At 41.7% G+C, this 26,405-nt stretch overlaps 1 protein-coding gene across 1 annotated transcript in view; it reads left to right on the top strand.

Annotated features, from left to right (window-relative positions):
* The first annotated feature begins 7,905 nt into the window (after nucleotides 1-7,905).
* saga (S-antigen; retina and pineal gland (arrestin) a) overlaps nucleotides 7,906-26,405 on the top strand; it is a 39,259-nt gene continuing 20,759 nt past the window's right edge. Inside the window, exons 1-2 of the mRNA XM_016258859.1 lie at nucleotides 7,906-8,154; nucleotides 8,462-8,522. Coding sequence (XP_016114345.1) covers nucleotides 8,475-8,522 — 48 coding nt within the window. The 5' untranslated portion in view covers nucleotides 7,906-8,154; nucleotides 8,462-8,474. The remainder of the gene's footprint in view (nucleotides 8,155-8,461; nucleotides 8,523-26,405) is intronic.

Raw genomic sequence — 26,405 nt, forward strand, 5'->3', positions numbered from 1 at the left:
CCATTAGTACTGTTGAAAAATTTAGGAACATTTGTGTTAGATAAAAAGCTACTTAACACATCATCAACTACCTCAAAATGTAAATGTAGTTTTGAACACACAAATCTCAGCGGTAACTTGACTCTTGTCTGGATGTTACAGGGACAGCTGAGCACACACTTCTGCTTATCCGGCGGAGAGCAGCTAAAGAAGCCCTCTTCACCAGAAAGTGGAATGCTGCCATCAAAGGCTTTGAGTGAGTATACTACAGAAATGAATAAAACTTCTTTTAAATCTTAAGTTGTAGTTTATTTTAATTATTGTAATTTCGAACAGAGTTATCACAGCACTTTTCTGATTCTTGATTCCTGTGCATTTGCTGCAGAGCTTTTGTGGTGGAGCAGAACCTGCAAGGAAAGGTGATGTGAAATTTTGTGTCCATTTGTGAAAAAAAGGGAAAACCTGAAACAAAAATATAAATAAGATAATTCTGTTACTTCTAATACAGAAATCAAATGACATTGTGCTGTTAAAATGACTGCTTTTGTATTATATTTGTGTCTTGGTGGGATCTGAAATGTCTGCAGACTGGTGTGAGCAGTGAGGATGGAGAAGTCCACAGCAGCATCCTGGAAATGGTCCAGTGCCATGGATGAGACACTCCATCACTCCACCTCTTACTGTCTCATCTGGACCAGATGTCGCTGTGGTCTCTTCATCCTCAGTGACCCCAGAGCCAGCGAGAGCATCTAGAGAAAAAACAAAAGACACTGAGGATGTGAGTTTGGTCAAGTTTGTCCTGCTGGCTTGTTCATACAAAATCAGTAAATGAAACCTGAGTTTCAGAAGCTTTAAAAGCATCATCAAATAATGTCATGAAGCTTCTGAAAGTCAGTCTCCCATCGACTGATATTGTATGAACAGAAACCAGCAGGACAAACTTACCTAAAATCAACTTTTGTGTTCAGAAAAACAAAACAAGTATTGAACTGAGGCGAGTAAATAATGATTGAATTTATGTTTGGATGAACTAACCCTTTAAACCCCCCAAATATAAACTGTATGAAATATATGTAAGCATTTAAGAAATAAGCAGCTTTATTGAGCGTTTGCCCAAGACACAAAAAATCACATTTACATTTATTTGTTTGGAAGACACTTTTATCCGAAGTGACTTACAGTGCTCTTATTACAGGGACCCCAATCCCCCAGCAGCCACCTGGAGTAAAGAGCCTTGCTGAAGGACACACTGGTGGTGACGACTGCGGAGATCGAACCAGTAACCTTCTGCTGACCAGTGCAGTGCTTTAGCCCACTACACTGCAAAAGTAATGAAGCTATGACTGAAATGAAATGCAGCTAATACAACATTAATTGTAAAATGTTTTACAGATAGTCGTGCTCATGGAGAGCAGCACACAAATGTTTGGAGCAGACAGAGAGACAGTCAGATTGTCCCGCACATGTTCTCCTGCTTTTATTCAGGGTTGTGTGGATCAGGAGCATCATCATGGTCTTCCTCATCCTCTCTGTGTGCTCAGACAGTAGCCTCGATGCCCCTTTCTCATCCATGATCAGATTCAGTCTGACTGCAGCAGTGAGGGTCGTGATGGACGGCAGAGACAGCTGAAGGTGGACACGGTGGTCTTCATCAGAATAAAGCTGCAGAACTGTCTCAGCTGTGTTGAGATGCAGTAGATGTGGGTTCACCGTCTGTAAATACATGATTGTTAGAACAATGTTTGAATAAAGCTTTGTTTCATGTGTCGATGACTTGTATTTGTTTATTGTCATGGTTACTTTTATTTATTTTTTACTCATTTATTCATGTTTCCTGTTTTCAGTAAATAAAATATAATTGTTTCATTAACTTGTGCATTAATTCATTACTTGACTGAAAATGTAGATGTATTCACCTTGGATGCGTTTGTCTAGTGTGTAGTCATGCATAGCTATGGCATATGACAAAACAAATTACATTTTGCTAAATATTGTTCATAAGTGTTGGGGTGGGCTAACAATGCATTCTGGGGTAATCTTAAGTAGTAATATTTACATTTTTCGAGTGTAAAATTAATAAGTCTTCTCCAAAGGCGAGATCTAGCAGCTGATCGACGTCTCCTTTGTGCAGATATTACAAATATTGCAAACGCTGAGGAAAACTACTAGGTAGGGTTGTGGAGTTACTGATACTATGAGGTGTTAGTGCACATGTCGATCTTATGTTCTTTTTTTATTAATACTGCAGAACTTATAATTACATACAAGCTCAGGGAAAGATGGTAGTATCTTTAACAATGAACAATCATAATGACAAAAAGCAGAAAACATAAATATAATGGGTTTGCATACATTATATGCACAGAAAAAAAGGCACAATGACAAGGTTAAATATTTTTGAATAATAATATTCATATAATCAATGCATCAAAATATTGCATTTGTTGTTATTTATAAGCCGGAGGGATGAAACGAGAGAAATTCAACATGAAAAAGAGGAAAACGAGTTTTAAGCCGGTTTTGTTTATGGATGAAAAAGTTTGCACATAAAATAAAGTAACAACATATTCAAGAGCTAACGATTTTGGGTTTTAGTAATAAATAATAATATATATTTAAGGATTAAACTGTGGGTCATATTAGTAGGGTTAAAAATATAAAAAAAAACAAAATGTATTGGTTATACTACAATCACAATAAAAGGGCAGCTGTTTCTTCAACAAGACCACAAAATGAGTAAATTTCATAAACATCAAAATATTTACAGAGATCAATTAAACCTGTCGCTCGTATCTGTTGCGATAGATCACATGATAATGCCAACATGGCGGATGATGCCTGGATCGCATTCATACTTAACGAGATTTGGCTGTAGAGTACCTACACTTTTACCGTGCGTTCACACCGCCGCCGTCGACAAAAAAAAACTATTCAAGATAAACCCAAGTTAAATGTCTATTGAAAAACAAGCAGTTTTCAAATCATAATACAACATGTTGAACTGGCAGGCAAATGTAGAAATTCAACTGTATAGAAATAGCACGCTCTAACAGAGTGGCCGGAATTCATTCATTTTCAATGTGAGCTGGTATCGAGCAGCGGCGCGGCGCGACTTGGACGTTGAGGGCGTTGACCACTTGACTACTTATATGACGTATTTCCTGTATTTGGCCCAAGTGTTCAAGTCAGCATGAAGACCACACGTGTGTGTCGAACTTTTCATTACCTGATGGGACACACTTGTAGTGTTGTAAAAATGCAAGTGTTTACATAGCTTTATTTTAATTTTAATTTTAAATACTTTGCATTTTAAAATCAACTTCTAAATGTCTGTTCAGTAGTCCCTATAACATGACAATTTTAATTTGTGGTGCTTCTAAGTGATAAAAAGCAGTTGCAAATGTTTATTGGCGGTTGGCAAACCAACTTGTAGGTGCATTACCGCCACTGACTGGACTGGAGTGTGGAACAGAATACGTGCTTATGGGATTGACATAATGCAAGAAAAAATTTAATAATCATCACATTATTAATAATAAAAAACAAAAATAAATAAATCACAATATTACTATTTAAATATATTTTAAAATGCAATTTCTTCCTGTGTGTAACACAGTTCGTAGTCACGGGAATAAGGAGGCGGGAACCGGTGAACATCTAAATACTTTAATAAAATAAACAAACACAAAATGAAAGTAAAGCGGCAGGTCCTCACAGACGACTGCCGCACACAAAACACAAAATAAAATCCAGGCCTGGTCCTCTCTCGTCCAACACTGTCGTCACTCCTCCTTTTATCCTCAGGTTACTTATGTAACCATGGTTCCCTGAGTAGGGAACGAGACACTGCGTCCTCTAGGGTTCGCTATGGGGGAACGCTTCGTCGGAGCCCTGTTCAAGAGGCGACTCAAAGAAGCCTCTAGTCCAGACCATCAGCAAGGTGGTCACTATGAAGCAATAGAACCAACCAAACATATAGGTCCAGCATAGGAGACTGAAATGCAGGAAAATTCCTGCTCAGACCGAGATGGACCAGGACCCCTATGCTGTTCGGGCTTAGACCTGGACCATCGTGAAATGAAGGACTGAAGGCCGCTGAGCGCGCCTCTGCCTCCCTGAACTTCTCGACCACCGTCTCAATGGAGGTAACCAAAAATATTCGGAAGGCAAAACTGGCGCATCGAGAAGAAAGCCCCTTTCTTCCATCCCGATATCTGCCAGGTTCACCCACAGATGTCTCTCAATACCTACTATAGCTGCCATGCTTAGTAGCACAGAGAGTGAGATCTGTGGTGTGGCGAAACTAAGCTACCTCATCAGGTCTTTATCCAGATGGCAAGGAGGGAGTTTTAAGAGAGGATGTCTCACCCATAGAAAGATAGCTAGCCAGTTGTCTTTTTTACAGGGGCATCCTCTCATAGTCGTTTCCGCGCATCACCTCGATGTTGGCATAACTCGTATACTAGAATCAATGAATGCGTAAGAAAGATAACGCTGAAAACTCACCATACGCAGAGCAGGAGGATTGGGAAGGCTCAGCCTCAGCTTCTTCGCCATCCTGCTCTTTTTCTCCTGCTCTTACCGGGCCGAACCCAGCAGAGCACCGGCCCCTGGATCAAACGATGTTAAAGAAATAACATCATCCTCCAGCAGCTTACTCTTGTCCACAGCCGATGAGCGCGAGAGGGAAAACCCCTTTTTAAACTCATCAGCCGGATCCACTTGCTATCCCCACAAGCCCATCATCCTCTGTGCCTCAGCAGCGGTGGGTCCTGAGCCACGGGAAGCAGATGGCTGCCCCACTTTCCTCGAAAAGAGAGACAAACGAGAGCGGAGCTTTTCATTAAAATATGCTCACAATGAACGTGGATTGCCCCCTCAAGGACATCGCGTGCGTGCTCTTTGCCCAAACAAGCAACGCAGAGATCGTGTGTGTCATCAGGTGTCAAATAACGACGACGCGGATGCACACACCCTCTAAACGCGTTGCTAGTGCTCGCCATAATGATAGGAATGTAGATCGCTCTTACCATGGAAATTGCACACTTCAAACAAAACTGTCAGTGAAGACGAAGAAGAGAATGACATGTTCTCCTGGCGCCTATTTATACTATAATCGCACTGGTAGTGATGTCATGGGCTGTCGCCGGCCAACGTGTTGTTGGTGTTTTTTCAATGTATGCTTCAGACACGGATCACGATGAGGTGTTCCCCATAGAGGACCTTGAAAGGGAACTTTAATAATGAAATAAACACAAAATAGCACGACAGCCCCTCGCGGACGACTGTCGCACACAAACAGAACCAGAACACAAAATAAAATTCAGGCCTGGTCCTCTCTCGTCCAACACTGTCGTCACTCCTCCTTTTATCCTTCCGGAGCTCCTCCGTGGGACTCAAGACTATGAATCATAGATGCCTGAAGCATGTAAATGCATTAGCATTTACTCCACCGGCCTCTCGTCACACTGTGATTTCAAAGCTGAATTTTAAGCATCATTACACCAGTCACATGATCCTTCAGGAATCATTCTAATATGCTGATTTGCTGCTCAAAAAACATTTATAATTATTATTATTATTATTACTATTATTATTATTATTATTATTATTACTACGTTGAAAACAGAGTAGATTTTTTTCAGGTTTCTTTGATGAATAGAAAGTTCAGAAGAATGGCATTTATCTCAAATAGAAGTCTTTTGTAACATTATAAATGTCCTTATCATCACTTTTGATCAATTTAAAGCATCCGTGCTAAATTAAAGATATTACTACTTAAGGGTATGCATTACTACTCTAAGGTACTAATATGTTCCTATTAGGGGTAAAAAAAAAAAGGTACAAAGGTGTCCTTTTTAGAGTCAGTGACAAGCTGTTGTACCCTAAAAGGTAAAATTTTGGACCCTTTTTTTATGTGTGGCCTGGATGTGTGAGATTTCCCTGCCTGAAATTGCATCCCAGTCCAGCCCTGCTGCACACTGGTGGTGGTTGAGGAGATTCCCCCTTCTATGTAAAGCGCTTTGAGTGCCCAGAAAAGCGCTATATAAATGTAAGGAATTATAATTATTATTGTTCTCTTTTTTTAGCCATAATTTTTTTCCTAACCATGTAAAAACTGAAAAAAATTGCCCTTTTATGGCAATAAACTTCACACTAAACTTTATAAACTTTACAATTACATTGATTACAATATAAATTGTTTAAGTGGAAATAGGTGGGTATACAATGTTGAGAATTATAACAGATGAACAATAATTCATTGCTCATGCATATTTAGCAGGTTGAGTACCAATTTATACAGTATGTTCCAAATCCTGACACAAAATGTTAGGTTATTTTCAGCCTACAAGTACTATCTGATTGGCACATTGTTTGCTTTTTCATCCATAAATGTAAAAGTTGTGGAGATGATTAACATCATGAAGAAACAATAAAGGAGGTTCCAGACATGCTCCATTTACAGTGCATTAAATATATAAAGAAATGATAAATAGCAATGTTTTATATATTTTATTTAATCAATTGTTTATTTAACATTATTGACAAGGGAAGGTCTGAGAAATAAAAACAAATAATAGTTAGAATCTGAGTAATGTGTTATTTATGAAAATATTTGGGTCAACAATATTGTGATTGGCCCAAATGTCATATCGCTTCGACATGATTGGCTGTGCAGTTCAACAAAGCTCAACTGTAACCCAAAGGTTGCGGGTTCCAATCTCGGTACCAGCAGGGACTGTAGGTGGGAGGGTAAATGTACTGCGCTCTCTTCCAACTTCAATACAACGACTGTGGTGAGACCCTTGAGCAAGGCACCGAACCCACAACTGCTCCCCATGGTGCCACAGCAAAAAAATGGCTGCCCACTGCTCTCTCTCTCTGTGTGTGTGTGTGTGTGTGTGTGTGTGTGTGCTTCTCTACTCACTGCTGTGTGTGTGCACTTGGATGAGTGAAATGCAGAGCACAAATTCCGAGTATGGGACACCATACTTGGCCACATGTCACCTATCTTCAGCTGTCCATCACTTAGTCACTATCGTTTTAAGGTGAGGGGGGAAACATGTAAAACAATCAAATATTACATATTCTGTGGCAAAAAATAAAAATAAAAACAAACAAATTAATAAATAAATAAAAACATCAAATGGAAGTAAACATTATATCAAAGGACCACAAAGTGGGATCAGGGATTTTTAAATCTTTTAATACTCAGAACTAAATTGGCATGAGAAATATTTAATGTTAAAGGAAGTAACTTTTTTGTAAAATGCATGCTATAATGAACATTCAAACATATTTATAGTTTATATGTGCATACTCAGAATGTTTGCTTCAGTCTGCACTTGGTTTCATGAGCGTACGTGCACAATAACTATGGCTGGAAATAATCCCGAATGAGATAACAATTACTTCATGTCTTTCATGGCGATAATCCCTCCTCAGCCTCCTTGGGTTTTACACTGCTGACACTGACAGTCTGGGATTATAACTGAAGCACTATCAATGATTAATATGCCTGAGAATCTTTTCCTTTTGATTAAATCTCTTTTTAATGATAAACATTCCTGCCCAATTGTAAGTACTGTATATTATACTGTTACTAAGACTTTTAATTGTATTGTTTATTTGATTGATTATGCTGATTATTTATTAGTACTCCAGTTACAATGTGCAAATGCAATTGTTTTATAAACTCAATTATAATTATATTTTTGACTCTGATTTTGCTACATATGCTGACATTTCTCACCCTGTAAATCTCAACCATTGTCTCAATTTATCTGGATTAGATAAATTAAACATGACTTGTTTATTCACAAGCCCCTCTAAATAGACCTCAGTTTTCAGCACGTGACTTGATCCTGACAAAAGTGTTGCTCCTCGTGTCCAAAGTGTCAGTGCCTAGTAATCTCCCCCAGTGCTGACCAAGGGAACCAACCCAATCCGCTCAGGCAGGTATAGCACCTGCATTAAGCATGGCTAGGTATCTGTTTGTATCCATCTGTCTATTTGGGAAAGCTGGAGAATGGGTGAAGGGGATTTTAGCTATAACCCTGCTAACCTGATTAGTTGGGCAATACACATCCTGGGTACAAATACCAGCTCCTCCCCACTGCTCTTTCTATCCTCAAGCTTCAGACCTCACATATTATTCGAAATCATCACTACCAGGTATGAAATTCATAATGGGTGTAGAATTTAAAGGACCCACTGGTGGGTGTTATTTGGGACATAGGGTATAACAATGAGTGATTTAGATTTTATGTCACCGTTATGTATATTGGAAAGACTTGATTAAGACTGCAGGTTTACTAGATGATATATGAAGAAAATTATTGTAAAGTATAGCTTGAAGGACTTTTTATGTAATAAAAGCCAGTGACTAACATGCAATGATTGTTGAAGTTAGGTTTATATTACAAAATGGTATTTTATTATTTAAGCATTAATCTTTTGCTTTTTTATTATTGTGTTCAAGTTTCTAAACAACTATGAGCCCAAAACATATCGTCTTCAAGAAAATATCCAAGGACAAGTCGGTAAGTTAACATAACTACACAGGTGGATATATATAGTACATTAATATAGTAATTTTAAAAAGAAAATATCTGCCTTTTCTTTTTTTCTTCAAAAGGTCATTGAAACAAGGACCTTAAATATTCATAGTCAACATCAGGAAGATTAACTAATTACTAGCCGCTTTATTTTCTGTTCATTTTCTGTAAAGTTTTTGCAAATCTGTTACCTAATTTGAGTTATGCGTAAATAGAGTTTATACCCTGATTTGTATGATTTAATGATTTTGAAGCAATAACAATTAAATACAATTGAATACACCAAATTTGAAAAGTATATTTCAAAAGAAAAAGAAAAAAAAACTGTTAAACAGTTAAAGATGCTCCCTAGTCATTGCTAGCTTGGGACATTTGTTGGTTTGTAGTTTAATAAACTACAAAAATAGATTAAAGGGAAAAAAAAGTTTGTTTGTTTGTTTAATTTTTGTTATAGTAACATGAATAATAAGCTTTTACAAATTAGTTAATGTGATGATTTGAGAAAAATTTGAGAAAATGAAAATAATTTATTCAGTTGTTTTTCTTCTGTAGAAAAGGTCCAAATGTTAAATCTTGGTTGTCACAATTTAAAGTAGTGCTGTCAAAAGATGAATCGCGATTAATCTCATCCAAAATAAATGTTTTTGTATGCATAATATATGTGTACTGTGTATATTTATTATATATATATATAAATACACACTCATGCATGTGTATATTTAAGAATTTTTAAAATATTTTTATATGAAATGTATTTATATATAATATAAATTATATGAATATATGAACATAATAAATATACACAGTACACACGCGTATATTATGTAAACAAAAACTTTTATTTTGGATGTGATTAATCGTGATTAATAATTTGACAGCCCTAATTTAAAGGAATGTTAAGTTGGTCAAGCAAGCACGTTTGAGCTTCCATTACTTTCTTTATATAACCATATTTATTATGGTTATACTAAATTAAAATGTGACCATGTCTCTACAGACAACTTGTATGAAACTCCTTGATTCATATGGATTTATTTTACAATGTCTTTATGATTTTTTTTTCTTCTGAAGTGTTAAAGTTTTATCTGAACGCACTTGCAATGAGAGGACAGAAATCTGTCAGGTTTCATTAAAAATATCCTCATCAAAGACGAACGAATGTATTATTGGTTTAGAACAACATGAGGGTAAGTAAATGATGACACAATTTAAATTTTTGGTTGAACTAATAATTTCAAGGGAGTTAACAAAGCAGACATCCAATGGACACAAGAAGCATTGATGTGTTCTTGTCTTTTATATCATTCTTAACGTCCTCACAGAACTTCAAATTAATAAAAGCATTCATATCATCAAAGAACTGTTTATAACATCAACCTCCAACTTTCATCCTGTAATTCTGACAATTCCAACATGGCGTGAACACACCATTTGTGATCCTGAGTGGTGCATTCTCCAGACTCACTTTACTAATATATATATATATTTGGGAGAAACCAGGCTCAGTCGGGGGGCCAGTTCTCCTCTGGCCAGATGAACCAGCAGGTTGATCCATGCTGCAGCAAAGTTAAATTGTGCAGAGGGCTCATCTGGTTCCGTGGTCTTGTCCCGATGGTCGTCTAGGAGACAAGGTATTCACTGGGGATCCGTCTCTGGGGCTCATCTAGTTGTCCTGGTCTCCGCTGAAATTCAGGGCTGTAGAGGTCGTCTCTAGGTGTTGATCCACCATCTGGGCTGGATACGAACTGGATCTGGTGGCTACGGTGACCTCGGAATAAGATAGAAACAGACTAATATTAGCGTAGATGCCATTCTTCTTATGATGTAACAAGCACATTGTGTGTTATTGGAAGTGTTCACAGTTCCGGTTGACCTAATTAATGCAGCCTAACAATCCTTTAATGGATTTGAGTAATAGAAATGTGTAAGTGTGTTATGTGTAAGCCAGATTAAAGAGATGGGTCTTTAATCTAGATTTAAACTGACAAAGTGTGTCTGCCTCCCTAACAGTGTTAGGTAGATTATTCCAGAGTTTGGGTGCTAAATAGGAAAAGGATGTGCCGCCCACAGTTGATTTTGATATTCTAGGTCTTATCAAATTGCCAGAGTTTTGAGAGCGCAGCGGATGTGGAGGACTGTAATACGATAAGAGCTTGCTCAAGTACTGAGGTGCTAAACCATTCAGGGCTTTATAGGTAATTAACAGGATTTTTAAATCTATACAATGTTTAATAGGGAGCCAGTGCAGTGTTGACAGAACCGGGCTAATATGGTCATACTTCCTGGTTCTAGTAAGAACTCTAGCTGCTGCATTTTGGACCAGCTGGAGTTTGTTTATTAAGCGTGCAGAACAACCACCCAATCAAGCATTACAATAATCTAACCTTGAGGTCATGAACACATGAATTAACGTTTCTGCATTGGGCATTGAGAGTATAGGTCGCAATTTGGATATATTTTTGAGATGGAAAAATTCAGTTTTACAAATGCTAGAAATGTGGCTTTCGAAGGAAAGATTGCTATCAAATAGCACATCTAAGTTCCTAACTGATGATGAAGAATTGACAGAGCAGCCATAAAGTGTAAGACAGTGTTCTAGGTTATTACATGTGGAGGTTTTAGGTCAGATAATTAACACCTCTGTTTTTTCAGAATTTAGCAGTAAGAAATTACTCGTCATCCAGTTTTTAATATCGACTATGCATTCCATTAGCTTTTCAAATTGGGATGTTTTGCCGGGCCACAAAGAAATATAGAGCTGAGTGTCATCAACATAACAGTAAAAGCTAACTCCATGTTTCCTGATGATATCTCCCAAGGTTAACATGTAAAGTGTGAAAAGCAACGGTCCTAGTACTGAGCCTTGATGAGGTACTCCATACTGCACTTGTGAACGATATGATACCTCTTCATTCACTGCTACGAATTGATGGCGGTCAGATCAGTATGATTTGAACCATGCTAATGCACTTCCACTAATGCCAACAAAGTTTTCTAGTCTATTCAAAAGAATGTTGTGGTCGATAGTGTCGAACACAGCGCTAAGATCCAGTAGCACTAATAGAGAGATACAAACATGATCCGATAATAAGAGCAGGTCATTTGTAACTCTAATGAGAGCAGTCTCAGTACTATGATACGGTCTAAATCCTGACTGGAAATCCTCACAGATACCATTTTTCTCTAAGAAGGAATATAATTGTGAGTATACTACCTTTTCTAGTATTTTTGACAGAAAAGGGAGATTCGAGATCGGTCTGTAATTAACTAGATCTTTGGGGTCAAGTTGTGGTTTTTTAATGAGAGGCTTAATAACAGCCAATTTGAAGGTTTTGGGGACATATCCTAAAGACAATGATGAATTAATAATAGTCAGAAGAGGATCTATGACATCTGGAAGCACCTCTTTTAGGAGCTTAGATCGAATAGGGTCTAGCATACATGTTGTTGGTTTAGATGATTTAACAAGTTTATAATATTCTTCCTCTCCTATAGTAGCAAATGAGTGGAATTGTTACTCAGGGGATCTATAGTGGATCTGATGTGATACTGTAGCTGATGGCTGCATGGTTACAATTTTATCTCGAATAGTATCGACCTTGGAATTAAAGTAGTTCATAAAGTCATTACTGCTGTGCTGTTGCGAAATGTCAATGCTTGTTGGTGCTTTATTTTTCGTTAATATAGCCACTGCATTGAATAAATACCTGGGGTTATGTTTGTTTTCTTCTAAAAGAGACGAAAAGTAATCAGTTTTTAATGCTTTTCTGTAGGATAGGGTACTTTCCCGCCATGCGAATCGAAATACCTCTAGTTTTGTTTTCCTCCAGCTGTGCTCCATTTTCCGGGCTGCTTTCTTTAGGGCGCAATTGTGCTCGTTATACCACGGTGTCAAACTGTTTTCCTTAGTCTTCCTTAAGCATTAAGGAGCAACCGTATCTAAAATGCTAGAAAAGAGAGAGTCCATAGTTTCTGTTACATCATCAAGTTTTTCTGAGCTATTGGATATGCTAAGAAATTGACATAAATCAGGAAGATTACTTACAAAGCAGTCTTTTGTGGTAAATGTGATGGTTCTACCATACTTGTAACAAGGAGTAGAATTTACAGTTTTAGCTATCTGGAGTTTACACAAGACTAGATAATGGTCTGAGATGTCATCGCTTTGCTGCAGAATTTCAACACCGTTAACATCAATTCCATGAGACAGTATTAAATCTAGTGTATGATTTCGACAATGAGTAGGACCTGACACTTGTTGTCTAACCCCAATAGAGCTCAAGATGTCTAGAAATGCTGATCCCAGTGCATTTTTATCATTAACAACATTGATATTAAAATCACCAACAATTAAGACTTTATCTGCAGCCAGCACTAACTCTGATAGAAAATCAGCAAATTCTTTAATAAAGTCTGTATGGTGCCCTGGTGGCCTGTATACAGTAGCCAGTACAAACATCAGAGGGGATTTATCATTAACACTTGTTCCCTTTCAGTCGGTCACTCCGAGTCACGTCGGTGACAGATGAATTGAGATCTCGCTTAGAGAGACCAATCCACTTTGAGTGTAAACTAAACGAGCCAATGCATGTTGGCATGCGATGATTGCAAAATCTCGACGAGAGAGTGGTTTTCTCTGTCCCTGGGTCCCAGGAGGGCACGGAGAGTCGTGGACGGACTAGCACCGGACCACACTCATCCTCCTCCATCACCAGCAGGCAGCAGCGGGCGGTTCAAGAGCGTCAACAAAGGCCCTACTCACACACCCTCTGCCAAACTGTGGAACGAGGTAAGCACACTCAGACCCCTCTTTGGTCCGCTCACAAGCCGCCTGAGTTGGGTTCCTGCATTCCACCTGGCTGCCCCACTGCAGGTACGGCGGTTGTTCCGCTGGTCCCGCTTGCACGGTATCTGGGTGCCTGGCTAAGGCTACCCAACCTGTGTCATTGGCTTCTGCGAACCATCAGCCTCGGCTGTGCGATTCAGTTTGCCCGGCATCCCCCCAAGTTCAGTGGGATCTGCTTCACGACAGTGAAGGTGGCCGATACTCCTGTCGTACATGCGGAGATCGCAGTCCTACTGGCGAAGGATGCGATAGAGCCGGTCCCTCCAGCCGATATGAATACAGGGTTTTACAGCCCTTGGTTCATTGTACCCAAGAAAGGCAGTGGGTTACGACCAATCTTGGATCTGCGTGTCTTGAACCGGGCCCTTTGCCGGTTACCGTTCAAGATGTTGACGCAGAAACGCATCTTTGGGTGCATCCATACCCGAGATTTGTTTGCAGCAATCGACCTGAAGGATGCGTACTTTCATGTGTCGATCCTTCCACGCCGCAGACCATTTCTGCAGTTCGAAGGGCAAGCATATCAGTACGAGGTCCTGCCCTCTGGGCTGTCTCTGTCACCCCGTGTCTTCACGTAAGTTGCGGAGGCAGCCCTTGTCCCCTGCTTGTTCCCCTCCTCTGTTTGCCTCTCCAGAAACCTCTCACTGCCAGTTGTTCTACTCCCTGACCGAGGGAACACTCGGCATGGACGCACTGGCACACAGCTGGCCACGGGGCTTGCACAAGTATGCGCTTCCCCCAGTGAGCCTTCTCGCACAGATGCTGTGCAAGGTCAGGGAGGACGAGGAGCAGGTCCGGCTTGTGGCGCCGTATTGGACAGCCCCTCCTTGGCAGATTCCTCTGAGGAAGGATCTACTGACTCAGAGACGGGGCACCCTGTGGCACCCGCGTCCAGACCTCTGGAAACTTCATGTCTGGTCCCTGGACGGGACGCGGAGGTTCTTGGTGACCTACCCCAAGAGGTAGTTGACACCATCACTTCGGCGAGGGCACCATCTACGAGACACGCTTATGACTCTGAAGTGGAACCTGTTCATCGAGTGGTGTTCTTCTCGTCAGGAAGACCACCGGAAATACCAGATCGGGGTCATGCTTTCCTTTTTGCAGCAAGGGTTGGAGTGAAGGCTGTCTCCCTCCACCCTTAAAGTCTATGTCACTGCGATTGCTGGTAAGCATGACCCTGTTGAAGGGAAGTCGGTAGGGAAGCATGATCTGGTCATCAGGTTCCTTAGGGGGGCGAGAAGGTTAAATCCTCCTCGGCCCTCCTCTATACCCTCTTGGGACCTGTCTCTAGTGCTCAAAGCACTACAGCAGGGCCCATTTGAGCCTTTGCAGTCAGTCGAGCTAAAGTTTCTTTCAATGACAACTCTGCTCCTGCTTGCACTGGCCTCCATCAAGAGGGTAGGGGACCTGCATGCTTTTTCGGTTGACGATTCATGCCCAGAGTTTGGGCCGGCTGTCTCCCAGGTAATCCTGGGGCCCCGACCCAGCTATGTGCCCAAGGTTCCCACTACTCCCTTCAAGGATCAGGTGGTGAGCAGGAGGCGGACGCAGCCCTAGCTTTGCTCTGTCCCGTCCGAGCCTTGAGATGCTACGTAGACCGGACACAAAGATTTAGGACCTCATACCAGCTCTTTGTCTGTTACAGAGGCCGGCAGAAAGGGAATGCTATCTCTAAGCAGAGGATGGCCCACTGGATTGTGGATGCCATCACCCTGGCTTAACAGGCACAGTGTGTGCCCTGCCCATTCAGGTTGCAAGCTCACTCTACTAGGAGTGTTGCATCCTGCATCGCTGACAGATATTTGTAGAGCTGCGGGCTGGGCGACCCCCAACACGTTAGCTAGATTCTATAGTGTAGAGGCACTGAGAGGCCCCGGTTTAGTGTCGGCTTGCTAAAACTGATCCTGAGTGTCCATACTGTAGGCCCTGTTGAGCTCCTCCGTCTCCTCGGCAGCCAGATGTGGCTGAACGTCCGGTGCCAGGCCCTCACTCGCTGAATCCATGAGAACCGGTAGAGGGCTGGGTTCCATATGTAGAGGCCTAAGTGGTTCCCATATGTGTAAAGTCCACAGTATAGCCTCAGAGCCCGTGTTTCCCCGGTAGACTTCTGCCATTTCCATGAGGGTTACAATCACCTCTAATCTTCCGTATGCACCTAAACGGATGTCATATGTGTAAGTGCTTCTGAAACCTCCTTCGGGAAGGATGGGGCTTCCGCAACATTCCTGTTCCAAGTGGAACGGGTACGTTTTCCCAGTGTTATCCAATCTCACTGAGTGGGTACTGCTATGACAACAGTGACTGGTGTTCTTGCTGCGAGCCCCAGCCTACACCACAAAGGGGCGCAGGCGGCTCGCACAGGACACTGGAAGGGGCAGCATCCATGGCACTTTGGTAGGGATCTCAATTCGTCAGTCACCGACGTGACTCGGAGTGACCGACTGAAAGGGAATGTCTCAGTTACGTATATGTAACCCTCGTTCCCTGAACGAGCTCCTCAGCGAAAACCTGGTATGCGTTGCACCGGCTGCCTTTTTATGCTCATGCTGTGATCAGCGGCAGCTAGATGCAATCATCGCATGCCACTGTGCATTGGCTCGTTTAGTTTACACTCGAAGTGGATTGGTCTCTCTAAGCGAGATCCCAATTCGCCGGTCAGTAATGTGATGTCTCCGTTCCCTTCTTCAGGGAACGAGGGTTACATACGTAACCGAGACGTTTCTTTGGATAATGTTATATGAAGCACCATTACTTCAAACGAGTTATACTTGAAGCCCGCCCTCTGAGAAATACTTAAAATATTGTTATAAATTGAAGCAACACATCCCCCTTTACCTTTTGGATGTGGCCCATGTTTATAACAGTAATCTTGTGGGGTAGACTCGTTTAGAATAATGTAATCATCTGGTTTTAGCCAGGTTTCTGTCAAACAGAGCACATCTAGGTTAGGATCAGTGATCATATCATTTACAAAAAGCGCTTTCGTAGAAAGGGACCTGATATTCAATAAGCCAAGCTTTATCATTTTTTTCTCTGTATGTATTATATACATTTTTTAATTTGCTGAACATCAATTAAATTGTTATTCTTAAATTGGTTTGGATGCTTTTTTGTATTTTCTAGTTCAGGGAACAGACACAGTCTCTATAGTATGATATGTAGGTGAAATAGTCTCTATGTGCTAAGAATTAACTGTGACGTGAGGCGGCTAGCAGAGGGTTAGTTTAGCCCAGGGGTGCCCAATCTCGGTCCTGGAGGGCCGGTGTCCTGCAGAGTTTAGCTCCAACCCTAATTAAACACCTGAATCAGCTAATCAAGCTCTTAGTAGGTATGTTAGAAACTTCCCGGCAGGTGTGTTGAGGCAAATTGGAGCTAAACTCTGCAGGACACCGGCCCTCCAGGACCGAGTTTGGGCACCCCTGGTTTAGCTTGTCTGTCTGCTTCCTGACCTTGGCCCTAGTTAGTCAAGTACAAACTCTAAGACTATGTGCCATATTTCTAGACAGAAGAGCAGCACCACCCCAGGAGGGATGAAGACCATCTCTTTTCAACAGGTCAGGTCTGCCCAAAAAACTTGTCCAATTGTCTATGAAACCTATGTTATTCTGCGGGCACCACTTAGACATCCAGACATTGAGTGACGACAGTCTGCTATGTATCTCATCACCACAGTAAGCAGGGAGGGGATCAGAACATATTACAGTGTCTGAAAACGTACTTGCAAGTTCACACACCTCTTTAATGTTATTTTGAGTGATCTCCGACTGGCGAAGTCAAAGATCATTAGCGCCGGTGTTTTGACGATTTGTGCTACCTGCTCGGATTGTGCTACGGTAGCACAAATCGATAGTGAAAAATGCTACCTATCAGATTGTGCTACCAGCATCTTATTCATGTGGTTTGAGGCTTTTTTAAATGTCCATACCTACCCCTACCCCAAACCTACCCATCCATACCTACCCTTACTCTAAACTTACCCTTAAAACAATGCAACTATATTTTTGGTAGCACAACCTGATAGGTAGCATGTTTTGCTGTTACACCGGCGTGAATAACAATCTTACTGAATTTACGTTAAGTATTAACCAGCACTTTTAAATTTGCCAAGATGTCAGGCGCTCTGGCTCCTGGTAAACATTGGACAATGGTGGCTGGTATCTCTATTTTCACGTTCCGTGCAATAGAATCACCAATAACTTGAGCACTTTCATCAGGTTTCTCACTGAGTGGGGAGAACCTGTTTGATGTTTTGATCGGAACAGAAGAGCGGTGTTTTGACCCACGACTATGTCCCGCCTCACAGTCACCCTGCTGCAGAGGCATTGTAACTGGAACCGAACAATGTACAGGACTCCCTGAGCTAGTCACATCCAAAGCCGTATCAACAGCCCTCACATTCTTACTATTCTCAATTAAAGTTTGGATGCATGTCTCTAATTCTGAAATCTTCTCTGTCAGCTTAACTATTTCCCTGCATTTATCACATGTGAATCCCTCGCTGCCAACAGAGAGAGCTAAACTATGCATGTGGCAAGCAGTGCAAACAACAATAGCAGGAGAAGAAGCCATTACTCACCGTGATTGATGAATAATTCTGACTTACCACTGTTGTTTGCTGAACTTGTGAAAAAAAAACGGAGTGAGAAAAAAAGAAGAAAACAGCAACAGACGCGAATAGAAATGCGAATGACAAGCTACGAATGCTAATGCGCTGCAAGCACGCTGCACTCGAGATTTTAGAATAAAAGCAAACGATCAAATTAATCAGATTAGTTTGATAGATAATATCAGAAATATGGTGGGAGTTAAGTTATATTTTATCACTTTAAACAACAGAGAGTGATAGTAAGAGATTAATCAGAAAAGCGAAGCTACACGGAGCTACAATCGCAAACCACTCAGCAGCGAAGCTACACGGAGCTACAATCTATAGTAATGTGCATCGTAGCATACGAGTCAATAGATGTCAACATCGTACAGTCTACACACATTTCGTAGCCAAGTTTATTAGATCCATGTCTCACAATGTGATCTTATAGGATTGCTAAAATCGTGCAGTGTGTCTCGGCTTTAGAGATGACAATATATGGAGTTCACTTTACATCCATCCATCAATTTATCAATTTTACAAACCTGTTGTCCTCAACTCCCGGACAATGGGAGACTCCCGGGGACCCACCAATCTGCACATTTTTATCCCTGCAAACATGTCCCTGCGGGGCCCATGCTGGCTTTTTGTGGGCACAGTGGGCTAGGGCCAACCCACACCAAACTTTAACAGGCCCAGTGCGGGCTTCCCAGGTGAGGTCCACAGCTTTGGGCTCACCGCATGCTCTCTGTGAGCAGGCCACACTAGCGGACTGTCCACATTAATCCTATGATGGCCCAGTGTGGGCCAGCCCGTTCGGGCCCAGAGCAACTTTTGTATCCTTTGGGCCCATGCAGGTTTTGTGTAGGCAGCCCTGTAATGCAACTAGGAGAAAACAAACAACATTGACTGGCCGTTCTTTGAGACCTTTTCAGAATCTGTTGTTTCATATAGGCCAGGGATTCTCAAATCTGGCTCACGAGATCCACTTTCCTGCAGAGTTTAGTTCTGGGAAATGTGTCATTTCAAGCCCAGTCTAAAGGAGTCTGGTACAGTAAATATATACTTGCATTGGTTAATGCAAGATCACTCTTAAATAAAACGTTTATTTTAAATGACTTTTTTGACATTAACATGACTTCATTTATAGAGAGCTAAACTATGCATGTGGCAAGCAGTGCAAACAACAATAGCAGGAGAAGAAGCCATTACTCACCGTGATTGATGAATAATTCTGACTTACCACTGTTGTTTGCTGAACTTGTGAAAAAAAAACGGAGTGAGAAAAAAAGAAGAAAACAGCAACAGACGCGAATAGAAATGCGAATGACAAGCTACGAATGCTAATGCGCTGCAAGCACGCTGCACTCGAGATTTTAGAATAAAAGCAAACGATCAAATTAATCAGATTAGTTTGATAGATAATATCAGAAATATGGTGGGAGTTAAGTTATATTTTATCACTTTAAACAACAGAGAGTGATAGTAAGAGATTAATCAGAAAAGCGAAGCTACACGGAGCTACAATCGCAAACCACTCAGCAGCGAAGCTACACGGAGCTACAATCGCAAACCACTCAGCAGCGAAGCTACACGGAGCTACAATCGCAAACCACTCAGCAGCGAAGCTACACGGAGCTACAATCGCAAACCACTCAGCAGCGAAGCTACACGGAGCTACAATCTATAGTAATGTGCATCGTAGCATACGAGTCAATAGATGTCAACATCGTACAGTCTACACACATTTCGTAGCCAAGTTTATTAGATCCATGTCTCACAATGTGATCTTATAGGATTGCTAAAATCGTGCAGTGTGTCTCGGCTTTAGAGATGACAATATATGGAGTTCACTTTACATCCATCCATCAATTTATCAATTTTACAAACCTGTTGTCCTCAACTCCCGGACAATGGGAGACTCCCGGGGACCCACCAATCTGCAAATTTTTATCCCTGCAAACATGTCCCTGCGGGGCCCATGCTGGCTTTTTGTGGGCACAGTGGGCTAGGGCCAACCCACACCAAACTTTAACAGGCCCAGTGCGGGCTTCCCAGGTGAGGTCCACAGCTTTGGGCTCACCGCATGCTCTCTGTGAGCAGGCCACACTAGCGGACTGTCCACATTAATCCTATGATGGCCCAGTGTGGGCCAGCCCGTTCGGGCCCAGAGCAACTTTTGTATCCTTTGGGCCCATGCAGGTTTTGTGTAGGCAGCCCTGTAATGCAACTAGGAGAAAACAAACAACATTGACTGGCCGTTCTTTGAGACCTTTTCAGAATCTGTTGTTTCATATAGGCCAGGGATTCTCAAATCTGGCTCACGAGATCCACTTTCCTGCAGAGTTTAGTTCTGGGAAATGTGTCATTTCAAGCCCAGTCTAAAGGAGTCTGGTACAGTAAATATATACTTGCATTGGTTAATGCAAGATCACTCTTAAATAAAACGTTTATTTTAAATGACTTTTTTGACATTAACATGACTTCATTTATTTCTGAAACATGGCTTAATGTTGGCGACACACACGCCCTGATTGAACTTTCTCTATATGACTGTACATTTTTTAGCACCCCTAGAACTACTGGCCGGGGTGCCGGACTTGCATGTATTTTTAAGAAGGGATTTAAATGCCGTCTTTTGTCAAAGGTGAACTATCAGAGCTTTGAGGCTCAAGTGATGATGTATGACGGCTGGAAATCTGTTCTGTGTGTGTTGGTCTAAAGACCACCGAAATATAACAAGGATTTCATTCAGCAGTTTTCAGAGTTTTTATCACATATTGTGCCAAGTTGTGATAACATTTTAATTCTAATTCTTTAATTCACTTTAATTCTTCAATATTCATGTGTGTTGTCCAAATAAGCCTATGGTCTCTGAGTTTTTACAGATGGTGGACTCTTTTAATTTCACGCAGTTTATTTCAAATCCAAACCATGAGCAAGGCCATATTTTGGACTTGGTCTTATCTCTGGGCCTTCCTATTTGTAATATAGATGTTTTAAATTATGGTCTGTCTGATCACATGCCTGTAATTGTTTATGTTATTATGCCATGCAAACCAGTTTTGCCACAGTCAGGTGTGTTTTGTTGTGTTTCATCCACGGTGGTAGAATTTTCTGAGGTATATAACTCCTCTTCATTTGTGAATGTGATTGAGTCTCCTTCTCCTTGTGGGCCCAGATGAGCTGTTGATATTGTTCAATTCTGTTTGCTCCAATATCTTACATGTAGTGGCCCCATATAAAGTTAGGAAACCTAAACTTAATTCAACTCCGTGGCTTAACAACTATACTTGTTCTCTGAGGCAGGAATGCAGGAAGGCTGAACGGAAATGGAGAAAGGATAAGCTACAGGTTTCACTTCAATTTATGAGGCAGTGTTTTTCAGACTACCAGGCTGCTGTGAGAACTGCAAGGCAAAATTATTTCTCGAGTGTCATTGCACAGAATTATAATGCCCCTGCAACCCTTTTTTCAACAATTAATAGACTTCTCAATTCGAATGGATGTTCTACCTTGACCCCCTCATTGGAGGTATGCGAAATGTTTCGGACATTTTTTGTGGAAAAAGTAGAAAAGATTAGAACTAGTCTGCCTATGTCTTCAGTTGAGTTTGTGATATCACCAGCTTGTGTAAGGAGTTTTAAACTCTTTGAGCAGGTGTCTCTGGTGCAAGTTATGGACATCATTATGCATTTGAAACCTACATCTGGTGGTTGCGATGTGGTTCCTTTACGTCTTCTTAAGGAGATGGTTGATGTTGTTGGGCCGAGTATTACTTCTATTGTAAACAGTAGTCTTCATAATGAAGTTGTTCCAACAGGCCTTAAGCAGGCGGTTATTCAGCCACTTCTTAAAAAGCCTAATTAAGACCCTTTAGAACTGAAGAATTATCGGCCCATCTCAAAACTACCATGCCTATCAAAGATTTTAGAGAAGGTGGTTTATTCCCAGTTAATGTCATTTTTAAGTAGGTATGAGATCTTAGACAAATTTCAGTCTGGTTTTAGGGCAGGTCACAGCACTGAGTCTGCACTTTTAAGAGTTGTTAATGACAGGTAACGCGGCAGCTCCGATTTTATTGAACTTAAGTGCAGCTTTTGACACAATAGACCACGTGATTCTTATAAAGCGGTTATCCCATTTAATTGGAATTTGTGGGATGGTTTTAGAGTGGTTTAAGTCTTATCTGCAGTTGTAAAGTGCTCTATAAATAAAGTGAATGAATGAATGAATTGTTCCTGGTTAGGAAGAGTCTGGTGTTTGAGAGCTGTGGTGTGTTTTTATTACAAGAGGTTGGATTATTCATTTGCTGTCAGCCAACTTTAGCTATGGACAGTGTTTGGACATTGATGTACTACAGATGAGACTTTCGCACACATGAACTTTCACATGACGTTACAATGAGATTGTAAGATTGAAATCCTACAATCTTATATTGCTTTGTTCGCTTTCTTTTTTGTACATTTGTGTATTTACATTTTTGTCTATATGTTGCTGTATTAACCTGAATTGAATGTTTTCTATTTTGTATTTAATAAATCCATTGATCTGAAATCCCTTTGACTACTGTACATTTTTGACAATATAGACATTAGTTATGTGGTTAGTTAGTTATCCGCTCTGCATCCATTTCAGATGTATATTAACTGATTTTCCCAAAGACTTAAGTTATAGTAGCTGAAAAGTATTTAAAGTGAAACAGATGTATTGTTATAGATCAGGGGTGCATCCTGTTCTTGGAGATTTACCTTCCTACAGAGTTCAGTTCCAACCCTGATTAAACAAACCTGTCTGTAATTATCAAGTGCTCCTTCAGATCCTAATTAGTTGGTTCAGATGTGTTTGATCAGGACCAGGGTTCTTCTTCTTCTTCTTGCTTTACGGCGGATCGCAGACTTATAAGTGCATTACCGCCACCTATCTCTCAAATGGGGTTGAGCACCCCTGTTGTAGATTAATAGTGTGGGCTAAGTGAGGGCTGCCCATGCAGGGCCAGCACTAAGAGGCCAACATTTTGCCAATGAGCAAAATCTCAGAGGCCCTGCGCTGGCAGTCCGCTGGGGGCCCTTAAGCTAGCCTTAAGTGGGCCCATAAAGGGCCAGTGCAGGCTTGTTTGCAGGGATGTCTCTCTTATCTGACACACTCAGTTCAATTCATTGATCTTGCTCCTAATAAGCTGATGATCTGAATTTGGTGTGTTACTGTAAATAGGGGACACATAAAATGCACAGATCGGTGGGTCCCTAGGACAGGAGTTAATGACAATGACCATAGGCAGGGAAATATCCTGGATGGATGGCCTGCTTTCAGCAAACGATCCAGCGTCAGTATGGACTGGTCTGAGGAACATCACCATGACACCCCCCCCACAGCTTGCGGAGAATCAACAACTGGCTGACGATCTGAATGTGTTTTACTGCAGATTTGAAAAGGATCGTCTACCACCCCCCATCCGCTCTGATCTGCACTTCACACCTTCACCTACCACCCCTGCAACCCCCCTCCCTCTCTCCCCCACCATTCAACCTGTGCTTAAGGGCTGTGTAGAGGATGTGAACCGGGTCTTCAGGAAGCAGAAATCTAGAAAATCTTCAGGACCAGATGGTGTTTCACCTGCCTGTTTAAAAGTCTGCGCTGACCAACTGGCCCCCATCTTCACACAGATCTTCAACAGATCATTGGAGCTGTGTGAAGTTCCCTGCTGCTTCAAATGCTCCACCATCATTCCGGTCCCCAAAAAGCCCAAAATCACTGGACTTAACGACTACAGACCTGTCGCTCTCACATCTGTGGTCATGAAGTCACTTGAGAGACTGGTCCTGGACTACCTGAAGGACATCACTAGACCCTTGCTGGATCCTCTTCAGTTTGCCTACAGAGCAAACAGGTCTGTGGATGATGCAGTCAACATGGGACTGCATTACATCCTGCAACACCTCGACAGACCTGGGAATTACGCAAGGATCCTATTTGTGGACTTCAGTTCGGCCTTTAATCCCATCATGCCTGACCTTCTCTCAGACAAACTCACCCAGCTCTCCGTGCCCACCTCCATCTGTCAGTGGATCACCAGCTTCCTGACAGACAGGCAACTAGTGAGGCTGGGCAAACTCACATCCAGGCCTATCACCATCAGCACTGGCGCCCCCCAGGGATGTGTTCTCTCCCCACTGCTCTTCTCTCTCTACACGAATGACTGCACCTCTAAAGACCCCTCTGTCAAGCTCCTGAAGTTCGCAGAACATGGTCTAAAAATTCTAAAAAATACATGAATTGTCATCAACAACACAATCATGGGGTCACATCTAAACAAGCAAATACAACAAGAACAACAATAAGATTATGACGTTTAAAAAAATATAAAGAAATAAAATATGATCATCTAAAAATCACCTTGGACCCCTCACACCCAGCCCACTCTCTCTTCGAACTGTTGCCTTCTGGTTGGCGCTACAGAGCACTGACCACCAGAACAGCCAGGCACAAGAACAGTTTTTTCCCACAGGCTATATTCAGTCTGAACAATTAATCTTTCATAATTATACATCGTCCATCACAACTAACATAGTTATATTTATATTAAACTGCACACTTTGCAAATAACATATCTGCGCACTAATAAACATATCTGTACATTTATCTAAACAATTTAATTTTTTCCTATACTTCTAATTCTGTATATAATACATTATTCAAATTTTTTTTTTTTTTTATTATATTAAATGTTATATTACATCCCTACTGTGTTATTCCTATGTATGTCTGCACTATGTTTGTACTTTCTTCTGCACTGGAAGCTCCTGTTGTCAAGTCAAATTCCTTGTGTGTGTAAACATACTTCATAATAAAGCTCTTCTGATTCTGATTCTGATTCTTATCTCAGGGCTAAAGCACACAGACATACACACATTCCCATTGTCACTCACACCTACTGACAATTCAGTGTCTGTATTAAATCTATCCTGCATGTTTTGGATTGTGGGAGAAACTAGAGCACAGTGGAAACATAGGGAGAAAACATAGGGAGAACATTCCAATTAAACTCCACACAAAACGGCCTCATGCCTCAGCCAGGACTTGAACCAGGGACCTTCTTTCTGGAGTTGACTATGTATGTATTTGTGTGTGTGTGTGTGCAGGGCGGTCTTTAGCTGACGCAGGGCCCGGTGAGCTCCGTTCGCGATCGCGTTCCATGGTGGGGGGAGGTGGGGGAGTGGGGGTGCAACTGGTCTGTTCGCCGTGACCGCGACCACACCAGTTGCACCACCCAAAGGACGCCCTGTGTGTGTGTATGATAATGTCATGGTGATGATACTTTCTTTGATATCCTTTTGGTTAGAAAATGTATTGGAGTCGTTCACAAGCTGGTGTGATCGGATGCATTTGTAAGGCTGGTTTCTTGCTGGAGTGTATGTGGTTGTCTTATTGATTCTAAATGGCCAACAGAAAATAGGGGACAGAGGGAACACACAATATGAAATCTTATTAAATGTGTCCAGTATTTACTGTTGGAGTTCAGTATATACACTTTCACTTTGACATGGATTTATTAGTAAAATTTTACTAGGGGAATTTTATTAGGACTAGTTCCTCGGGAAGAACAATTTAGAACAACCACAACAAAATTTGCATTTTGAATTAAATAAAATTTTGTCTATATGGATATTGTCAGACTCTGGTCCGTGTTTTGTGTGTGTTTTGCTCCTCATGTGCCTTTCTGTGTTTCCTTATTTGGTCATTTTCCTGTCAATTATGATTCCGTTCAGCTGTGTTCTATTAATTACCCTTGTATACAAGTTCCTGCCTGTTCAGTTTCCCTTTTGTCTGGTCTACTCGTTACGTGGATGTGTTTCCTGCTGTCTCCTGTGTTTATGTACCCTGTCTTCCATGGATTAAAAACTGTTTCGTATATTCCTCGTCTCCTCACTCCTTAGTTCCGGTTATCCTTGTGTGTCATGACAGAAGACCAGACCCAGAAAGTAAGCAGGCTCCAGATCCCCTTCTCCCGAGTTTTTATTTCCATTTTTTGTTATATTTTGTTTTCCCTTTTCTTCTCCCCGCGGTATGGGGACCGCCCTGCTGTCAAGCGTGCTGGCAGTGCTGTTGTCATGCCTGCCGGTCGCGGCTTACTCCAGCCCGCCGACTGCTCAGAAGTCAAGTTCGCCGGCCGCGCCGTTGTCATGCCCGCCGACCGCACCCGAAGACAAGCCCGCCGGCCGCTCAGAAGTCAAGCCTGCCGGCCGCTCCGAAGACAAACCTGCCGCCCGCGCCATTGTCAAGTCTGCCGGCCCCGGATCCCACAAGCCCGCTGGCCGCTCCAGAGTCATGTTTGCTGGCCACTCCGAAGTCGAACCCATTGGCCGCTCCAGAGTCAAACCCGCCGGCCGGCCCAGTGCTCGCTCCAGTGTCGGCTCCAGCCCCAGAGCTC

The sequence above is a fragment of the Sinocyclocheilus grahami genome, unplaced genomic scaffold, assembly GCF_001515645.1.
Source record: "Sinocyclocheilus grahami isolate Dianchi unplaced genomic scaffold, SAMN03320097.WGS_v1.1 scaffold1749.1, whole genome shotgun sequence".
NCBI lineage: Eukaryota > Metazoa > Chordata > Actinopteri > Cypriniformes > Cyprinidae > Sinocyclocheilus > Sinocyclocheilus grahami.